Source organism: Chaetura pelagica, unplaced genomic scaffold (assembly GCF_000747805.2).
Source record: "Chaetura pelagica isolate M959 unplaced genomic scaffold, ChaPel_1.0 scaffold20, whole genome shotgun sequence".
Taxonomy (NCBI): domain Eukaryota; kingdom Metazoa; phylum Chordata; class Aves; order Apodiformes; family Apodidae; genus Chaetura; species Chaetura pelagica.
In genome coordinates this window covers 3043323-3065333 of record NW_009951958.1, presented here as the reverse complement: position 1 = coordinate 3065333, position 22011 = coordinate 3043323, and the positions used below count along the sequence as shown (strand labels likewise).

The window sequence follows — 22011 nt, the reverse complement described above, 5'->3', positions numbered from 1 at the left end:
CCGCGGCGGGGCGGCCTGAGGGGGCGGGGGGGGCAGGGCGAGCTCTGGGATACCGGGGGAAACCGGGAATTCCCCTCACCGGAGCTGGGGGGAAATGAAGCCAAGTTGTCTTGTCATGAAGGGGATGGCGGAGGTGGGACGCGGCGGCTTTGGAGGTGCTTCCCAGCCGTGACGGGATGCGGAGGAAGTGCCAGAAGTCGGTGGCCCTCGAGAAGTGGTTTCCTGAGGTAACGGCAAAGGTCACGTTCTGTGGTAGTTTAGCACCAAATAATTGTCCGAGCGGCAAAGGAAATCTGGCACTTCCAACAGCTACTACTGCCTTTAAGAAACAGAAAAAAACCCTACATTAAAAAACACTGACTTGATACAAACAAAGAGCGATGGCAAAGGAATGCAGAAATACCGGCCCTTTGCAGGCCATCCCTCAGGAAACCACTGCTAGGGCCAAGGTTTTGGAGCAGGTCAAGCAGCCTGAAGCAGGCAGTTTTTCTTTTTTGTATTTGGGCTTTTTACGTTCATGTTTCTCAAGAAGTTCAAGTGTTGGCAAGTAAGCAGGCTGCTGAGCCAATGTGAGAGGAAATTACATTTACCAAAAAAGCTGGTTTTCACTCTCACCTGTAACAATGGGTGTGAGAATCTAAGGGTTATGTTGCCTGGTCCTCGTGCAGAGAGGTTGTGTTAATAAGAGAGACCCACAGAAAACACTGGTCTGGTATAGAATCATGGAATTATTAAGATTGGAAAAGACCTCAAAGACCATCAAGCCCAATCAACACGTTTATATCAGAAATGAATGCAGAAATCCTGCTCTGAAACCTCTGCCTTACAGAATGGAAACACTCAGAGCTAACTGTAGTAGCTGTCTGACCACTGACTGATCCAGAAACATGTTCTCCCCCTTGCACAGACACAAGGCTTCTCCATTGCATACGGCAAATTTAATCAACAAACAAGACCTTTCACATTTGAGTTCTGACCCTCTGGGGAGCAAAGGAAACGCTGCCTTCAGTCAGAATAAGGACTCCTCTTGTCTGTGGCTCATGCAAGAGAGCTGCAGCTGCACGGGCTGCAAGAGAGCTGACACAGGAGGGGTCTGTTCAGGGAGGGAAAGGGAAAAAAAGGCCTCTGTCTCAGGAACAGTGAGGCTCTCATCTGTGTGATTTCACCCTTTCTGCTTTCTTTAGGAAACAGCAATCACAGGTCACAACTGCATAAATTCCATTAAAGGGCAGATTCTACAAAGCAATATGAATGTTGAGCTCTCACTGTAAATACAGTAGATGCAACCTGGAACACAAAACAGTATTTGTGTATGATGCTATTAGAAGGAAAGAGATTAACATTAACTCCAAGGTAGCTGACACACTTTCCTTGCCCCAATGCAAAGTTGGAAATGGGGAAGATCAGCCATTATGCAGCTGGCAGTGTTTTTTTTCTGTTAACCCCAAAGTCTTTGGAACAAAAGCAGCAGAGAATTTTCTGTGTTGCCTCTTGGCAATCCTGTAGGTTTCAAATATTCCTGAAGACAGAAACACATGTCTATTTAGACTGTAAGTCTTGAAGAGATTATTTTAGGACAGAATGACACTTGCCCTTTTGTCAATCTGTTTCCCAGTGCACTTTACATAGGTGCTTCATATTTCCCTTTAAAAGCATACATGGAGAGGCTGAGTCCAGTTCCTACGGAAATTTAAACAGTTGAACGGGATTTGCATCCAGTTAAATAGCCAGCTCATTTCCATGTGCATGAAGGCTATCCCTTGACAGAACAGAATTTCATATTTTCAGTATAATTTTCCAGTTTTGGGGTTTCATCAATCTCATGTTTGCTTTCAGCTCCAATTCCAGATAGTTCAAGGACGGGAAGATGGGTAAAAACCATCAAGCAATGCTTGCTGACCTCAACACAAGTGTTTGTTTCTGCAAACTGTTCAAATTGCATGGAGGAGCTCTTCCAATTCTTTGGATTCTGCTGCCAGGCTTAGAAAGGCACAGACTTACTCCCTGCTACACCACTAGGCTGACAGTGGTCAGAGCTGGGTCAGTGGAACAGCACAGAATGTAATTTTGCTTCAGGGAGATTCTGGAGGGACTATCTGGGGGTTATGCTCAGAAAAAAACATAGTATGGAAGAAGCCTCTACTGGTTTTCATCAGCTAGCTTAAAGCAGCCTGGTATCTATCACAGTGCTCTCTTCAGCTACCACAAGACAGACTTGTCTTCTTCCAGAAAGGCAGAGTGGCTTGACCACTGAGGAAGACCCCACTCCTAGACAAGGTCTCCCTCATTACCTCAGGCGCATCCAGGGGTAAAGCACAACTCCAGAATTCCCTGCTAGCTACCACAGGACACAAGAACAAGGTGGTACAAGACACCAAAATTAAAACAATGCACAAAGCTGATGCTTCCCTAGGTCATACGCCTAGGGTCATACACCTGGAATGTCAACCACTTATTAGGACTTAATCCCTGTAAGACTTTCCACCCAATCCTAGTAGCATGAAGAATATCCCATCTCCAACCCTTTCCCATCACCTCCCACTCTTCTTTAAGACACTGCATCTCAGTGAGTACACTTTTGGAACAGGGTCCAATGCTCTGCAAAACCCATTAATGCCATTTTTTAGAGCACACCATATTGGATATAATCCCAGTTCTCTCTTATCAAGAAACCAGAGGTATAAGACTTGAGTTTTCCAGTGCAGAACTTGTATGCACATAGAGGAGTGAGGGGAAGTGTTCAGGTAGGCTCAGTCCTATAATTATGGCAACCAGCTAGCTTCCCTCTGCATAGAGGGAAAAGTCACCTCCAGGGTACTGAAAAGGTTTTTTCTGCACTCTTTTATCTATACAAGAAAAGGTTGCTTGTATCCATGTAAGACATGTTCTAACTGGTGCCCAAATTACTACTGTAATTAATGAAAAACAGGATAAATGCACAATACTCATAAAAAAAATCTTTTTCAAGTGGATGCAGAATACACAGCAACATTTGAGGTAATTTTAGAGACACAGTGTGCAATTTCCATTTTAAAAGGATGCTGAAATATCATACTCCGCTCCAGAGCTAAAACTACACATGAAATGTGGATGACATACCTTGCAGCAAGAGACCAAAGAACTCAATCTGTTTTCTTTAAGAATCAAGAGGTCCTTAGATGGGATGTTTCTTACTGTTGTAAGAGTAAGCAGTTTATGTTTAGCAAACAAAGTAGTACCTTTCAGAGCTGGAAGCTGAAACTAGACAAATCCAAACCAGTAATTAGGTATGCAGATTTAGGAATGCATGCAATCAAAAGCTGAAACAACTTACCTGGGGTTTCAACAAATTCAATGTCATTTAAATTGGAACCTCCCCCTCCAGAAAAAAAATGCTGTGTCTCAAAGGATACTGGCTTGGTAAATCTCACACTGTGCAGTTTCTTTTATACACAAAGTCTGATACTGTGGTCATAATGACTTTAAGCTTCTATCAATGTAAAGCAAAGGGTGTGAAAACAAGTGTCATGTGCTTTACAAGTGTTGACTGCATTGCCTTGCTTTGTCTTTAGATAAATACAAACAGTGAAAACAGACTGAAGAAGTGTACTTGACCCAAGTGAATTGTGCAGTACATGTGCTTAGCACAGCTGTACAGAAGGTCCTGTGTTATCTGAAAAAGGCAATGACCAAGGTCACTGTAGTGCCAGAACATGTGGAAATTTTGGTGACATCAGAATGTTTGGGATGCTTGCTAGAATTGTTCTTGATTAATGGAGTGCATGGGTAGGATGTGTCATGATAGCAAATTTACTGATACAAGCTTCAGAGAGTAATACATGCAGGTTAAAAAAAATTATACTTAATGTATTAACCAACATGGCTATGAAATGCTGAAAAATTGTTAGCAACACTCTGCTTTATTAAAAGGTTTTTCTCTGCAGAACTTTTCCACAAGTGCCATTTCTAGATTTCATGTCGCCCTGCTCAAGGCTGCAATGAAATAAGTTAATAGTTTTAATTTTAAAAATAAAGAAGATAACCCTATCTCTTGGCATCTGCTTATATAAAACAAATTTGCTGTACTAATCTCACTTTAGTGGATCAGAAACAAACATACCAAAGATAAGGCAAATAAATTGTTTCTATTTAATCTCAGTCTAATTTGCCTGTCAATGTGAAGTTTACTATAAATCAAGACAGAAGGCAGCCTGAAGCATTAATTTATTTTGTGTCAACAAAAGGCTGATCTACACAAACCTGCTGCCAATTTTTTGTCTCTTCAAAATAAAAATGTACTCCTTGCTGGCAGGCAGAGCAAACGTACCTGAAAAAGGATGCATAGAATACTTTCAGCAAATCTTGCTCTGCTTCTGTGTCTCAGGGAACAAGTCTTACGAAAAGAACCATTAGATGGGATCTCAGAGATGGGCACAGAAACATTTAACTTAGATCTCAAGTTCTTTAATTGGGAAACAGCCTGTTAGGTTCAGCCAGCATCTCCCTGCTCTGATGCATGTATATGCAAACACATGGCTGAGTTGTTGTATTTCAGTCAGTTGCAGTAACAACAGATATTTACTTCTGATTATTTGCTTTTGCCACCTCTCCAACTTCTTGCTGTGCAGCTTTTAAAACAGCTTCCAAACTCCCTCTGCGCTGCCCTCCAGAAAAGGACAAAGCAATATAAGTCAACTCTTCTACACATCTATAGCAGGGACACTGAAAAACAGCCCAGAAGGCTAAACTTGTCACAAAGCTTAGTTTAATTTGACAATCATCATAAGGCATCCATGTAAATTAAAAATTCCCACCAGGGTCACATACATTCTTCCACAAAATGTGTTAAAACAGAGGCCTGGGATTCCAAAAGATGCAAGTGGTTACTGGACTTGGCCAAGCTGCTGCTGCTGGCAGTGGGGTCCAGGAGACAGCACCAACAATGGCAACTCAGGAAGTGGAAAGTCAGCTTGTACAAATCTCTTTCAATAGAACAACAAATAAAAAGGAAAGGGATTTGTACAGAAAACATCATTCTCCATCCTTTCTGGGAAAACAAAACAGAACTAAAAAGACAATCCCATTCAGAGAGCAAAGAGCAAAGTTTGGAGTCCTGAAGCCCAGCAATTCTGATGGCCCATTTCAAAAACTAATTAAGGACTACAGAGGCCTGAGTTTATTATTGCTTTATCCCAGTTCAGCCCAGGCTAAGGCTATGGTGAAGTCCAAATTCATTTAAAGCCAGAAAATGCAGATCCAGTAACAGCACCTAAGTCCCCATCCACACATGGGTGTAAACAGATAATTTTGGTGAAAAAAAACAAAAAATCTTCCCAATTTTCCCTCTTCCTGTGCTATGCAGATCCCTGTAGCAGGGCTAAAAAATTTGCCCCGAAGTAAATAATAGATTCTCACATCTCCTTCAGCTGAGCCTCTTCCAATTGTTTCACCTTTTATTCAAACTAGTCCTCTATGCTTGTGATACATCAGCTCAGAGATGCTTCCTGGGAGGTCACCCAGAGGCACACAGCTCCCCACAAGCTAAACAGAGTGTGGCACAGAACCCATGAACCATCACCTGGGCTGACAATACCCAACAATGCTTTGCCCTCAGCTTCCCAAGGCCAAACAGCACAGATAGAAGAGAACATCTCCCCATCCTGCATGCCTGGCCAGTGATCAAGAGAAATGGCACGCTGTGTAAATGAAATGGCATCTTGCCACCACCACCAATCTGAAAACAGACTTGGGTAAAGTGGGGCTTAAAAAGTTTCCCATCAAGAAAGAGGGTGCTTACCTCAGACTATCATATGACAGGACAATTGTTATTCAGGCAAACATTAGTCAAGGCAGTAAAATTTTAGCATGGATATGTCCACAGTCAACTTATAGGCCCAACACATGACAGGGATCTTTTTAAAAATTAAAGGTCCTGTTATTTCTTCCAAAAGGACAGAAAAGACACAGTGCATCTGACAGGTGCGTGTGCTACAACAAAGGTGGCAGCTAGGCTTGTCAGAACAGTTAAAAAGATTTAGGCATCCAGCTAGTACCAGACTGATGGCATTTGGGCACCTAAATTTAACTTTGTTCAAAAATTCCAGCCTATACATTTCTTTATTGCTTGTCCCATTGAGTGCAAAGGGAAAACTGAGAGGATAGGGTTCACTACAGAAGGATTTCAGATCCATTATAAAGTTTCCCTGGTCTTTTATACATATATATGTACGTGCGTATATGTATAATATATATCTATACAGACATACACATATATATATAAATCATTATTATTAATCCACCTGGAAGCAGGGGGGCATGAGCTATTTAAAATTAGTTTCTTAATTATTTAAGCATTAGCTCCCTACCTCCCAAATCACAATACCTCTGTCACAGTAAGGAGCATAACATGAAAATGGGCCTGCTGCCACTGACAATTCCTGAGTCTCCTTTGCAGAACTTCAGCCCAAATATCAGGAAAACGGCAGCCTGACATACATACACTCCCCAGCAACACAGACACAGCAAGTAGGATGTGCCTCAATAGCCTTAGGCAAAAGAAAAAAAGGGGAAAAAAAGCAAACCACCAATCAACAAACTCGAAGAAACCATCCAGAAAGAGCCTCAGGAAAGGGAACTATCCACTTTCCATGGAGAAGCAACTGCCTAGTACAAACCAAATCAAAATATCCATCCCACAGCTGAAGGAGGTCTCTGAAACCTGGCAGTGTCACACGTTGGATACTTGAAGGCACATTTGCTTTGTGTTTGGGAGGGAAATCCAGTTACGGCAACACACTGCATCTGCAGGGCTGAGGGAAAGGAGGTGATGCTTGGTATCCTTCCTCTGTTCTGTCCCCATTTTCAAGCTTCATGGCTGGCATAAGCTGGTGATCTACGCAGACACGTTAACATCCCTGAGTGAAATGGCACCATTTGTGGCCTCTGAGACTTTGTCCTCCAGCACCATCGCTGGTGTCTCTGTAGTGACTGCTGTAGTGTCTATGGCAGGAAGTGGATTCAAACCCTGTGATAAGATCTGTTGGATGGTTTTCCGCAAATTGGGGTGCAGCTGGTTTTGGGTCTGGTAAAAAATTTCTAAGGCAAAAGACTTGAGGGTGCCAGTGCAAAGGTCCTCATAAAGTGGAATTGTGTACATCCGAGACATCTGCAAAAAAGGAAAACTGGATAATATCACTTCAATACAAGTCAAGAGGTTCGCTCCAACAGACCTGAATGACTTCCAACTGGAGACAAGCAACACATTTCTTCAAAAGATAGGCAAGTTTATTCCAAATAAGTTTAATGCAAAGACTTTTATGAACGATAATGTAAAAGCATTTGCTCCTTAAGACTGAGCTACTCCCACAAATGACAGAACTATTTTTAAAAGGCCAAGGAGAAGAGGCCACAGCAAATACAAACATTAACTTTTTGCTCCTGCACACTAAAGACTACTGAAAGGAATTCCATGAGCCCTACCTAGGCTTGCCTGAAGTGTAAATATTAAAACAATCACATGATTTAGCAGTGTGAAAATTCCTGGTCTAGGAAACACCAGGGCTGCTACAAAGCCACACAAAAACTGCACCGGGCAGAGCTGGGACAAGAGTATTGAGTTAGGCTAGAAAAGCAGAGATCATCTGTAGGTGTTTCAAATTACATCTGCCCCTTCCTCCCCACCCGCTAGCAGGTGAGCCATGCTCGGCCCCTTCGCAACACACCTGGTCTACACTTGGCCAGGAAGCAGAAGTTCCAAGGTCTTTCACGTCGCATGTCTCATGCACATGTCTCATGCACTGAGAGGTGCAGTGATTTTAATCCAGCAGTTAGTACCTGGTTTTCCAAGAAGCGACGGACTTTGTAAAGGTCTGGATAATAGTCATTTCGGACTACAATCTGCAGCCAGCGGATACGGATTTCTGCATTCATGGAGTCCAGCTGAGAGGAGTAACATTCCGAAAGCTTTTTTATCACCTCTGAAGAGAGAGCATACACAGAGGAAGAACTATGACCTATTTTATCAAGCTTGAGGCTCATCAGAGAATAATGAGCCATAGAATCATACATCAGTTTGAGTTGGAAAGCACCTTTAAAGATCACCTAGTCCAACCCCCTGCCATGGGCAAGGACATTTTTTCACTAGATCAGGTTGCTCTAAGCCCCATCCAACCTGACTTGACATGAATGGTAAAGTCAACAAGGGTTGGGGCTCTCTAACGTTCAGTTCACTCTTCAAGTAATACTTTTCTACTATCCTGATAAGAGTACTCACCATGTGGCAGTGGTGACCCATCCAGCAATCTGTCCAAGAAAAGCACGGTTTGGAACGTTCTCCATTTAGTGAGGTCAACACTGCTGGCAGCAGCAACAGAGTCCAGAGGCTCTGTAGTCCAGAGTTTGAAGAGCATCTCCACTGGTCTAGTCAGACTGGATCCCTGAGATAAGTCTGGCTCAGCTAATGGAGGTCCTGTAGCATTGAGCCAACGTTCAAACTCCAGTCCTGGAATAAGGAGCACCAAAAATAACGAGCAGGAGTCTCTGAAGGTGGCTTGGCTGCCTCAAGGCTCAGGACTGCTTCTATCACAGTTCAGAGAGGTTCTAACAATAGCAAATCAGACCATCCTATAGGTACAGTGACAGAATAGTCTTAGCAGTCCTACCAGGCTTGCCTACACTACATGTGGAAGAATGGCAACAACACCTCTGCTGGATTTAACCATGAGTTTTCTAGAGCTCAACATTACAATGAGTAAGTACAAGAAACACACATGCTCTTAAGACAGCCAGGCTATGATCAAACAATGTTCTAAGTAAGATTTTTTTGTGCATGCTTTTCTCTGAGTTTTGAGGAAGACTGAAGAATATGGGGAAAACCTGCTTCATAAAAAGGAGGTAAGAGGAGTGACTAAGCCCCTCCTACCCACCAGTAGCACCAAGCCATTTTAGATTTATTTATACAACCAATAACTAAAACAAACAAAAAGTTTCTCCACAAGCAGCAGAGGTAGTAGAGCCTGGTTTCCAGTGGAGCTCTTCCCCTTGGCCCATTACCACCTCAGCACTTTTCTAACACTCGGCAATACTTCCCATTCCACACCATCTACCCTGAAGCTTCTCTCCTGCAACCCTGAATATGCAAAAGTCAGCAGTGGGCCAAGTAAAACACAACTGCTGAGCTCATGCTGCAGCTGCTTCTACAGTAGCATCACCCATCTACATCTCTCCACAGACAGTTTCCACAAAGGCTATGGGAACCTAGTGTCCTTAAGAGCTGTACTCCACTGCTGGTCTAGTTTAGATTGACCAATGGGTTCAGTAATTATCTGCAAGTACAGACACATGGCAGGATAACATTAGTCTCATATCTTTAAGCAAGTGTGCTAATAAACACCAAGTAGATTACAGACCTTTCATAAATCTGCCAACAACTATAATTATGAGATATAAGAGCAGGTGAAATATTATGGAAGATATTTTATATGCATGGATATATGCCTTGGGAAAAGCTACAGTTGTCAAAATCTGTTTTCTGTAATTAAAATAGATGAAATTTCAAACTGTGTTCACCCTTTCCTTGCACTTGAGTATGAATATCTCTCACATGATAGGTATCTGCACTGTGAAAGATGAGTTAATGAGAAAGTCAATTGAGGGCCACCCAGCTGTTAGCAATTTAAGATTTTCTCTTTCCCCAACATGAAGGGAGTAACAATAAATCATCACAATCGTTTCTATAATGAACACATGGCTGTTGACAAAGGGGTTTGTTTATCTTAGCATTTTCATATGCAACCTTCAAGCTAAACACAAAATTTATCATGCAGATTTTCTACAGTGTTCACAGATAACTAAGTACATTTCCTACCTGCTTTGCTTTCAACACATTGCTCTTTCAGCTCTGGAAAAAAATTCAGGAAAGAATCCAGAAGATCTTGAGCCACAACGCTGGTAAATTTGTACTTCTCAATGTAGGCCTGAAACAGTAAAAAGGATAAATTATGGTTAGGTGAAAGACTGCTTCCTTTTGATGTAGAATCACTGCATGCAACAAAAAAAAAGTAAAATAATAAGAGATGGAAGAATGAGAACAAGCTTTTGGGAGACTTAAAAAAAGTTAAGAAAAATATTCTCCCTCCTCCTCCCACATGAGTAAAGCACCATAACAAGAAAAAATCATGGGTAGCTGCAAATACATTGACAGCTGAGAACAGCTGTTTTTTTTCTGATAAAGATCACAGATACATTAATGTAACAAGGGCAGGAACATTTCCTAATACTTCACACTAGGAGAAAGTCAGAACACAGCTGGCCACTGTACCATTCATTAATAGCTTATGGACTAAAGTCATACTTACATAACTAGAGATAAGAGAAACATGGAATAGGAATGGATAGGAAGAGGAGATGAAAAACATGCATGCAGCAAGAAGACAAAGCAATGAGTTGTGTCACTTTTCAAAAACAAGGCAACAGCTGACATAATTTTCTACAGGTTTTGCAAATGTGCTGCCAGACACCAAATGCAGGAAACCTGCCCTTTGTCACCCTGGTTAAACACACCACAAGCTGTTATTGTTCAGTAATGAATGAAGTCGCATCATTCCAGTCATAGATAATCATAGAAAGAGTTTGGTTGGAAGGGACCTATAAGATCATCTAGTTCCAGCCCCCCTGCAACAGCAGGGACACCTCCCACTAGACCAGGTTGCTCAAAGCCCAGTCCAACCTGGCCTTGAACACCTCCAGGGAGAGGGCATCCACAACCTCCCTGGAAATAATCTTTGCTGAATATCTTTTTAATTATTTGCAGCACACAAGAGGTAACAAAAATAAACTACGGCTCTGTGTTTGGCACCCCATAACTTCAAAACCTGAAAGAGCACAAGCGCATTCATTTAAGAGAAATCTTAATAAAAATCTGTCACACATCGGAAGATTCATATGGGATGGCAGATGAGCCATCTCAGACACACTTGTATTCAACTTTACACCTATCAATTAGCCACAGCAACAAAACCTGGGGGAATAAAAAAAAGGCAGCTCTAAATCTTGGGAGAAACACATGCTTATTCATACTTACTCTTAGGAAGGAGTCAAAATGCCTTGGGTCACCACAAAGCTGTGACAGGTAGTAAACAAAGCAGTAGCCTTTCTCATAGGTGAAGAGGTTCATTAAATTACTAGGATTTACACCTGAAAAGACAATGTTACAAGACACTGTAATGCGGACACTAATTTTCAACCCTTCTAAATACACAGACCCCTTAGAGATTACCAATTGGAGCTGCAGTGACTTAAAAACCAACCCAACAACAAGCCTATCTGTTAATTTCCTGCAGTAAATTAAGCAGAATAAGTTGCTGAAAAAATTTTTTAGTAAAATCAATGATTGTAAGCTAAGCAATGGAACAAGTCACTTCAGATTAGAAGTCACTGAATACACACCCAGAAGTTGAAGACAAATCCTTTTTTTTTAATTTTTCTCTTTTTTAAAAAAATTTTTCTCTTTTTTTTTTTCCTTTTTTGCAACGCCAAACTCAAGGAATCGATACACCACAAATTTGTAAATATATCAATACAAAGTAATCACTACTTGTTCATTTTTTGAGACTTTCAACACATGCTTTTCCATTCCATTTAGTTCCAATATCATCTCCACCTGCATTTTAGGTTGCTTTCAGTATAATCTAGATGGAAGACTGCTTCAGATCTCCAATGGTGATGACAGAACTAGAGAACTATCAGTGAAGAAGATAAATCATGCTGGAGTGCAGATGTACACTTGGCTCAGGGGACAACCAAACAGCCCCTGCACTGCTCACTCAACAGGAGAGCAAGTACTTATATTTATCTGTATGTAGTTCTTACATGAACATATAAAAAGAGGAACATTTAATAGCACAGGATTTTGATGTTTCCAAATATTTTCATTATAAATGACTTAATTTTTCATATTCAGAAGCTCAAAACCACACAGCTTTCAAGGCAGTTTTTCACACTTTGTTTCTACTCAGTGAGTCTGTTCTGTTCTTAAACAGAAGAATATTTATAAAGATGAGTTAGCCAACTTTGAAGACATCTTCAAGGCAAGTTTCTTTTTTTACTTTTAGACTCATTTACAAACCACTATTTCTTTTTAATTTCTTTTATAAAGGTTATGTAAAAATTAGTCTTTTTTGGTCTATATTCCAGCGTTGTTAGACAGAAATTTTGTGTACAGAAGCTTCAGCCAAAAGCAATACCTGGCTCCAGCTTAACCTGAAGCTTGCTGACCGGGTTGTCTTCTCCAAGGAGCTTCATCTGCCTGTGAAGAGCATCAAGGCGGAATGCAGTCTCCAAACATGTGAAGGCAGCTCCTACTCCAAAAAGAAACACACGAGTTGTGGGAAAATGATGAGCAAATATTGACCTGTGCAGAACTAGCACAGATACAAACTAAAAGCTAAGGGAGGTATAAAAAACACAATAGTGAGACAGAATCGCAACACTGTAATGGCAGAGAAACTTGAGTCAAAAAAATTCCTGCACTTTGTGATGAAAGTCAGAACCTAAACCTCACTCTGATTATGCAGCAGGCTGAATTGAAAAATAAAGCAGCACAAAAATTATGCCTAAGTTTACATCCTTGACACCATCTTATCAGCTCTTGCAAGATAAGCATTGGAATAAGTATTGTACAGGTAACTTTAAAATGCTACAAAACAGTAATGTCATTGGTAGAATTACAGACACACAATTCCATATTCAACACAGGCAAATGTCACCCTCTGGGTGAAAATAGAAAAGGAATAAGATTTAGTTGGCATGGAACAGCTTCTGTGGATCTTTTTATGCTTTATCTAGCATCCTACCAATATTGTATCATACAATTTTCACCTTCCACTCATTAGGGCTTTTTACAGCTGCAATTAGGCAGGCTGCTCCTTCTCTTCTGTCTAACTGCAGCGCAGAGTGCTCCATGCTTTCTAGACAATCAAGCTGAATTACAATGGCAAGGCAAGACATCTTTCCTAGGCCCTTGCATATGTAAAAAGCTGCAGGAAATGGATTTTCAGATTGAGAAAATACTTAACATCCAGCACTATGAACACTAACTTTCTTTCTAAGTCTTCAACACTAGGGCATGTTGCATAGCTACAATCTCAGGCTGGATGTACATACACTGGAATCGGATATAAACAAAATGAGAATTAAGAACCAGGATATATTTGGAAGATAGAAGAACCTGTAGCAGCCAAGAAAGGGGCAAGTGCGCTTCACAGGGGAAAGCAAGAACCAGGATAGCTAGAGGTAATTACTTCAAGCTACAGGGAGGCTGATTAAGCAAGATCCAAGAGGTGTGGTAGTCAGTGGATTCCAATTTTTGTAAACAATGTAATTACAAAGATACCTTTTCATTAACAGCAGAAGATACTCCAGAAATGACGTCAGAAATGGCAAGATTTAGATCAGAATTTTGTCTTAGAAACAAAATAGAATGCAAAAAGAGCGGGCACAGCAGAAAACATTTCTTAGCTTCCTGAACAATTGCTTATTGAAACAGCAAGTTCTCAATTTCAAAAGAACAGACCAAAATCAGCAAGGATCTTGTCCTATGTAAGAGGGACAGACTAAGACGGGACAGAGAACAGGTAAGTATCCTCTACCCTATTATATCATTGCCATGTATAATATAATGTGACTTAAAAGAACAGTCCTAACCACTGAAAATTACTCAACATAAAAGCTTTCAAGCATATCCAATATACAAAGTAATACCTCTTTATTTGCTCAGAACACTTCTTTCTCTAAGCTTCATTATCATAGCTGATCTCCAAAAACAATACACATGAATAAAAACAAAGGCATCCTTCTAAATACTCTCACTGCCAAGATTTCCAGGAATTTTTCCAAGACTGTTTACAGCAGACGTGTGAGGATACACATGGTACAGCCTTTTGAGAACGTAACAGGACAAACTAGAAGTGTATGTTCCCATTTTTCACTTCAATAAAAATCCAATTAAAATGAAAAGCAGTAAGAAAGTTTTACTACTTATATATTCTAAGACAGCATCACGCAATTGATCTCTGAAATTCCCTGATATAAGCATTCCAAGGCAGGGCTGTACAATTCCACAGGAAGCCTCAAGCAGAAAAGAGACAGCTAGGTAGATATGTACCTTTTTGTTTGTTTTGTTTTTTTTTTAATTAAGAGCTATTGCCATCAGTCTCTCCAACAGTAGGGAGCTACTAATTGATCAGGATTAGAAAGATGCTCGCTCAGAGAATACTTACTTCACAAAGTAACCATGGTAAGATTTCTTACATCTTTGTCTGAAGCATCCTCTGCTCACCTTGCTCTGATAGATGAACACCTGCTTGGAACCCAGCAGTACTTCCAAAGTTCCTACAAGCATCCTACCAAGCATACTGTGCTAACACACCTCGCGCAGAGCCCCTCCTGATTCCACTCAAAGCCAAACCATCTGACACTGAGCATCCAAGATGTTCACTGCAAAGTTTGGGGCTATGTGTGTCCCAGAAATAAAAGAAAACCAGCTCCTGCAGACTTTTGAGCTCGAGGCAAATACTCTCTACAACTAACTCTCAGCTGGTGTTTAAACACATCAAAAGCAGAAACATTTCCACATCCTACCATAGGTCTCGGTGGTGATCCGGCGCTGCGCGTACGTGGCAAGCCCCTCGCTCAGCCACATCTCCTCCCAGGTGGCGTTGGTGACTGCATTCCCAAACCAGCTGTGGGCAACTTCATGAATGACATCGATGATCAAAAACTCATCGCTCTCAAGAATGGAGGAGATGATGAAGGTCAGGCATGGGTTTTCCATGGCAACAATAGGGAAGGACGGAGGAAGAAAAACTATGTCGTATCTGAAATTAGGAAGAGAGAAGAAAGAAGAGAGGAGAACAAGTTAGGTAAATAACAGCTATTTCACGGTAACTTTTTTATATTTAGGGAAAGTTCTTCTGAGACTTTTTGCGAATTCAGGAAAAAAAATGCTGACCAGTAGTGCCTAATTCTTCTGAGCAGGAGATCACAGAGTTTATTCTGTTGACCAAGAACTTGCTCAGGTTTGGACATAAAGACTAGACAATCTTTTCAAATGCAGCAGATCAAGCACTTCTTAGAAGCACCATGTTCCCTTCACACATGCAAACTCATCACAAGTTGTATACCTGAGAGTCAGAATCATTATATTTGCTCTACATACACTACCACACACATAGTGTTCAGTCTCCAGAGGCTCCCAGAAAACAGAGAGGCTGGGAAGCTATCAAATTAATTAATTGATTTGGTGTACCTGCAGTGTCAGCAAAACAGGCTTAGTCTGTCTTCTCCAGAATGTAACAATACTATTTTTTTTTTGTTTTCTAAATTTCTCCACCAATGATCAGCACTGACACACTGGGACTTTTTCTCAGATAATTTCAATGTTTATCCAAATAATTATCTTTTAATACATAATCAAGCTTAACTTCAGAAACTATTAATGTTTGGTTTAGGGAACTAGGACTCTCAATGTGTCTGTACTGAGTCAGGTTTTCAGCATATTCAGATATACCACAATATATATCACATGTCAAGTACCATTTTTAAAAATAAATAGGATAAATAAATCAAAGTGCCATACATCTTAAATGGTGTCCAGCTTAATGCTGGACTTGCATCACAGAACACTATAGCATGAAAAACTTCACTCCTTAGGGAAGATCTACTGCTTAGAAACCTCCTGTTCTGACCACCATACCGGACAAAAACACCACTATGTCTCCATGGTCCTCTCTGCCACTTGCAGAGATGAAACTCCAGAGCTTGTTTCCAGCTACTACAGTTCTGCCAGTTGAGAGGCTCCTTTGTTGCTAGCTTAGGGAGAAAGCACAAACATTTCTCGAGATTGTTTTATTTTGTTCCCATTACACATTCCTGGGTGACTTATTAAACTCACCTTCCCCATATATATGGCCCATACAGACTCTCTGCAGCAGTCAACCAGCGCTCAACCATGCCAGAAAGCTTGCTGATGGCTGTTGGCAGCAGGCAAGGCTCTGCCCACACTCTGCTCCTGTCAGAAAACAGAAAACATCAGGTGATACTTCAGCAAACTGAATTATCTCTTTGAAAAAATAGCCTGACTTCTCACCACACTTCCATGTATGGTAACAGTGCTATGAGGTCTCACATCAGACTCAGGCCCTCTTTAGGCTAACACTCAATGGGTACATGACAAAAGATCAAAGATCCTTTAAATCACCTTAAGGCAATGAGAAATGTAACTATAATTATTACAGGGGACAATAAACAACATTTATGAAAGAGGAAAATATCTTTGCCAGTTTAGTGCCATGTAGTACTTTATACCCAACTAAGCTAAAGACTTTCTGAACACTCACAGCTCATGTTCCCATATCCATGACTCCAAAATATTTACTACTTAAAACCTGAAGCACCGCACAGAGACACATGAAGCAGATCAACTCACTGCAAATCTTACCTTGGACCTATGTCTGCATGTGTAAGGTCTCCTGCCACCAGGGCCACTAGGTAGGCAGGAACTGGATATTCCATGTAAAATTGATATACACCTTCCTCTTCTAAGTAGGTGCTTTGGGTGGCACTCATCAACACCTGGATGCCTGCTGGGGCCTGGAAGAACAACATCGTACATATCAGCTCACCAGATGATCACAGATGAATGAATGCAACACAGATCTCTCTGTTCTGTTGTGTTTTTTTTTAATCTATGCCTAAGAAGATGTAGATTAAAAACAGTCACTGAGGCAACACAAACCAAAAATATTACTCCTCCTATACTGCATAGGTTCTTAAGCCAGCTCCACCAGAAGCATCCACATATCAAATCTACAGACACATCTATACAAAAAGCAACACTATTTGATGCTGCTTTCATAAAACTTGGGTTTTTTTCATAAAACGCAGTTGAGTGTTATCATCAGTAACCACTGCTGGAAGTGACTGGCTAAATTCTCTCTTTCATGGTTACTTTTTCAGCTTTGAGTAGTGCGAAGGCAAGACCCAAGCATGACAAGCAACAAAGTTGCCTTTGTGGCAGAGTACCCTGATTCTGTTCAAAGAACCAGAATAGCATCTAAAAAAAATCCCCTATTTTTATAACACTGTCACAATGAATATTTTATATCATATATATACACACACAATGTAACTATGCTTTCCTAACAGCAACCAAGTGCTCCATGAACTGTTATATCCATGTGGTCACTTACCTTGACGGTGGCAGAGTAGGTGCACTTCACTGCTGGTGTGTCAAAGCAGGGGAAGAAAGACCGGTTGCACACCGAGTGTCCCTGCGTGAAGACAAATGGCTTGGCATTGCCATACGTCAGCTCTGGATCCAGCCACCAGATCTGTTGAAACACGACAAGAAGGAGAGGTGAGGAGAAAAGGCAGAAACACAAGGACAAAGTGCCAAAAAACAAAACATGCAATTAAGAGGACTGTGGGGGAGGAGCTGTTTGGCTCCCCAGGTGCACACCTGGCACAGGGCACACTTCCATTTCTAACAATACATCTTTCTACTCCTGTTTATTTGTCATGACTACTGAGAGTCATTTCTCACAGGGATAAAGTAGTGCCTTCCAGCCACAGGCTATTTCTGTTGCATCAATTTTCTTGTTAATAAAACATCCCTAGCAAACATCCACACAACCTTCTTCTCAGAGGGCGTACTCTGAACATCTTCATGTTTTTAAATTAACATGAACGGGAGTAGTAGGGGTCAGGTAGCACAAGCTGGGAAAATAACCAGAACAAACCAAAAACCAAACACAAACCCACAAACCAAAAAACCCTGAGGCTGAGCAGTGTACACAACATTATCTCTGACCCTGACACTGCCCTGCTGGCTGAAGCATCAAACACTTTGACACTATGCAGAAAAGTCAGTATATGTAAGAAACATACATTCAATGACACTGGAGACCTCTTTTTGCAGAGCACGTGAGGAGATTCTGGGTGGTCACAAAAAAAAACCCAAACCAGCCAAACAAAAAAAACCACCACCAAAAAGACACCAAACAAAAAAAACACCACTGAGCATGTCGATTTTCAGTATCAAACCACAAATAAATCATGAGTCAGACCCTCAGCAAATAATTAGAAGACATTAACTATAATATGAAATAGTGCAGCTATTTGCCTTTTTGTTTTTCCTGTTTCAAATGTAATGTTTATGCTTTCACATGCTCCCTGCCTCCATCTTTGAAATTTAGTAACACTTTTAAATAAGTATATTCTTGTAAACCTAGAACTCTGGAGCTGAACTTTTATGGAAAATAACAAATATTGTGAAACTTGCAATAAAGTTGGAACCACTAGAAGTCTTGGGAACAATCAAGCACAAGGAATAAAACTTCTGAGTCTGCTGAATTCTTAGATCAAAGTAACCAATAAATCTGAATGCAGGAACAGCAGCTAGTGCAGACACTACCTCAATTCTAGTCCTCAAGAGAAAGCAATGAAATACTTACAGAAGAGAAGCATGGGTACTATGTCTGCTCTAGTTTTAATGACATACTACAATTCTGTCTCCTAGTTAACCTCTCTGTGTTCTGGAAGTCAAAGTTTTCCCTCTCTCTCCCTCTGTCCTATAAGGTTATTCCTTATTATCTTCTTCCCTTGCCTTTAGATGCTTCTTCTCAGATACCAGAGGGCTCCTCTACCAAATCATCCTCTTCAGGAGCACCCCTGAGGATCAGAGAAAGGTAAGGAAAGGAAACATACTGTCAGCAGCTTTCAGTTTCTCATACAGAGGATCACAATTCCACTGACAAATGGGGTTTTTTAGGTGGGAGGCATTACAAATTAAAAAACTTTCATCTAGAAGTAAAGCTAATCTCAGAGCAGCATTCTCCTCTTCCGTTTCAAGCCTGTTGGGCCAAACACATGCTTGAAGCATGACTTCTGATGACCCTTGACTCACGTACACCACAAGGGCTGAGGCTGGGCAACTGCTCCAACCCTTGTGCTGCATTTCAGCCTCTCACTGGCCAAATCCCTCGGCCTCAGCTGAGGTGCACTACACAGCTACAGATTTCTACTCCATGAGTACCTGCGTTTCATGGCAAGGAGTATCTCCTCTGCAATACGACATAGTGGAACTGGATGCAACCATTCCAGAAAGCATCTGGGGACACATCTCATTAAAAAACACAATTTGAAATTAAAAGCTCCTTCTCAGAACACACATTCACATAAAAATGCAAGTGCTATGTTTTAATCCAGAGTAGCACTTTTCTAATGATCCATGAAGGAGGCTCAGAAATAAAGTTTAAAGAACTGCCCCAATGCCAACTTTTAAAAACACTCCTGTGATCAGTGGCTTTGGGTTCATATCACAGAAAGTCTGACTTACAATCTGTATCATTGGCCCTGAAGGGACTCACCTTCAAAAGGCTCTGTTTGCTTTACTGTGTGACAGACAAGGCTAACAAAGAAAACAGATAAATAAGACAACACCAGACCTAAGTTGCAACACTAGAGTAGGAAGGAAAAATGGTTGTCAGACAATGTCTTTAGAGCAGAGAGATAAGGGAAGTTCTCCCTGACCAGCACAGGAAGAAAATATAAGCAGGAAGCAAAGAGGAACTGAGAAGTTGATCCTTGTTTACAAGAAATTCCATAAATTAAGGACAATTTCTTTTCAACCAGTGACCCTTTATTTCAAGTACCCTTTGGTTGAAGTTAAATGAAGCACCATCCCCATAGGCCAAGAGGGAAAAAATATTTGTAGAGGATGAAGTATTTTTTTCCCTTATTTCCTAACGTCTGCAGCTACATGGCAAGCCTCTGTCTCTCTTTCCAGATGCACTTGGAACAATGATGAAAGTTATCCTGAAACAATATAAATAGATCTGTAATATAAATAGACCAGGCTATGCTGCTGGACAGAGGCAGGACTATGGACTGGGGAAAACAAGTGTAAGCAGCGTCCCAGAAAGGAGTGCAAGGAGCAGGGTACTGCTGGGGGTGGAGCAGTACACAGGGACAGAGCAATATTTGGGGCCATATCATCTACTCTGTGTCTGAATCCCTCCTGTCCTCGTGTTCAGAGATGTATATGATGTCCTCGTAATATTCAGCATTTTTATCTAGGTTTGAATATGTGCAGGAGATTTCACACATTAAAGCTGTTCTGTGGTGCATTTAAATAGAAACCGCTGCTTAGTTTCTCTGCTGAACAGGGGCTTTGGGCAATCCAAGTTTCCCCCTGTCCCCAGACTGCAGAGAAGCTTCACACTTTATAAGGTACCTGCCAAGAATATAATTTTTATTGATTTAAGAGTATAATCTTTTACCCAAATCCAGCAAATGACAAAGACAATTATCTAATCCTCTTTCACTTTTAAATCTCTCCATGTTTCTACCTACATTATTGATGAAGGTCCTGAGAAAAACTGTAACACCACTGCTTCTGTTCTAGACAATGAACAGGCCACTCTGTCTGATGACAAAGTAAACCACACACCTGAGATGCAGAGGATAGGACAGAAGCCAGGCACACCTGGACAGCAAGTCACTCAAGGAGGTCTGAGAACTCTAATGGAACACCAGGGAAGTTTCCAGCACTGTAAAACAGGCTGTCCTTTCTGCTTAATCCTGAAGATAGGCAAATGCTATCATTTTCCGCACCAGAAAACAAAGCAAGGTTTGCATCTAAGTCTGTTGTGGAAAGAAAACAGCACTGGTGTTAACATGTGCACTGCCAAAGCAGAGGCGTGACACTGTGGGCAAGACAGACGCGTATTTTTCTCCCTGGGGAGGAGGCAAAAAAAAAAAGGTCTTATGAAAGACTATTTGTACTACCAAGAAGTAAGGGATGAGGGAAAAGAAGGGGAGGAAGAGCAGCACTGCTGTCACTGACACATCTGACCAGTGTGTGCCTTCAGCTCACGCCATGAGATACTCTTGCTTCTGATGTGAACTGGTGATGTACAGAGCATATGGTTTCCTAACTGCACAGGCAGCTGAAATGCTCTGTGAAAGGCAGATTTAGTCTCTCAGCTGTCTCTCAGTGTCCATCAAACAACCAAAGATCTTGGCTCCTTCCTCCACATGAGAAATAATGGGACTGTCGAATAACATATCCAGATGGCACAAACCAAGTATATCAAGGCAACCGGTTTCCAATTTTAAACTGACTACTGTGTCTGCTGCTGATCCTACTGGCAACATGTCTGTGCTGCACTGCAACATGAATTTACTGTTTAGAGGTCCCACAAGTATGCTAAGGATCCCATAGAAAATAAGCTCTCACCTAAAAAGGAGTATATTCAGAGAAAGGCCAAAGAAAACACATTTCAGAAGAGAGAGGTCTAACACTGTGAAGTTGTGTGGTTTATGCAGGGAAAAGGGACTGTGAGGAAACGCACTGGACACAAGTATAAACCAGCTCACCCTCACACACATGTAAGTTACTTATCCCTGTTAAAATGCAACGCTAGGCTGAAAAACAGCCGTGACAGCACCACAATAGCATGAAATCGCTTTGGATCAAAAAAAAATAGTCCAGCATGCTGAACATGAAGGGCTAGAACAGGTGCTACTCAAGGAAATACTTTGTCAGCCAAAATCTACAATAGTGAGCAAGGAAACATGGCATGATTTATGTCAGTGAGCATACCTGCCTCTACTTTTCAGTAACACTTGAAAAGGGCAGAGCATGCCCCTGACATTGTAAGGATCAATAACCTCTTGACACTAGTCCTTGTAGCTTCACTTCAGCTGAAGCAGTACACACTGTTAAAGGTACAATGAAGACTTCAAAGGACAAGATGAAGAATAGTCAGTCCACATCTGATCCAGGGAAGTGAGGCAAATAACAGAGAGAACGGAAAAACACTCCCTGCTTTCAGCATTCTCAAATATGTAAAATTCACACCAGGTTGTGTGCAAGGCCAAGGAGGCAACTTGTTAACATGAGGTGACACTAAATGAACGTCACATCAATCAGTGCCCTGCACCTTCTGATGGTTTTCAGATAATTTCTAAAGC

The 22011-nt window shown here is 41.2% G+C and overlaps 1 protein-coding gene across 1 annotated transcript; it reads right to left on the bottom strand.

Annotated features, from left to right (window-relative positions):
• Nucleotides 1-6871: 6871 nt before the first annotated feature.
• Nucleotides 6872-17372, bottom strand: RNPEPL1 (arginyl aminopeptidase (aminopeptidase B)-like 1; the record flags this gene model as incomplete). Its single annotated transcript, XM_009999592.1, has 10 exons — nucleotides 6872-7144; nucleotides 7813-7955; nucleotides 8252-8479; nucleotides 9845-9953; nucleotides 11060-11172; nucleotides 12222-12335; nucleotides 14617-14852; nucleotides 15929-16045; nucleotides 16475-16626; nucleotides 17226-17372. Coding segments are annotated over 10 exons (1632 nt in total), but the record flags the coding sequence as incomplete, so codon positions are not given.
• Between the last annotated feature and the right edge of the window lie 4639 nt (nucleotides 17373-22011).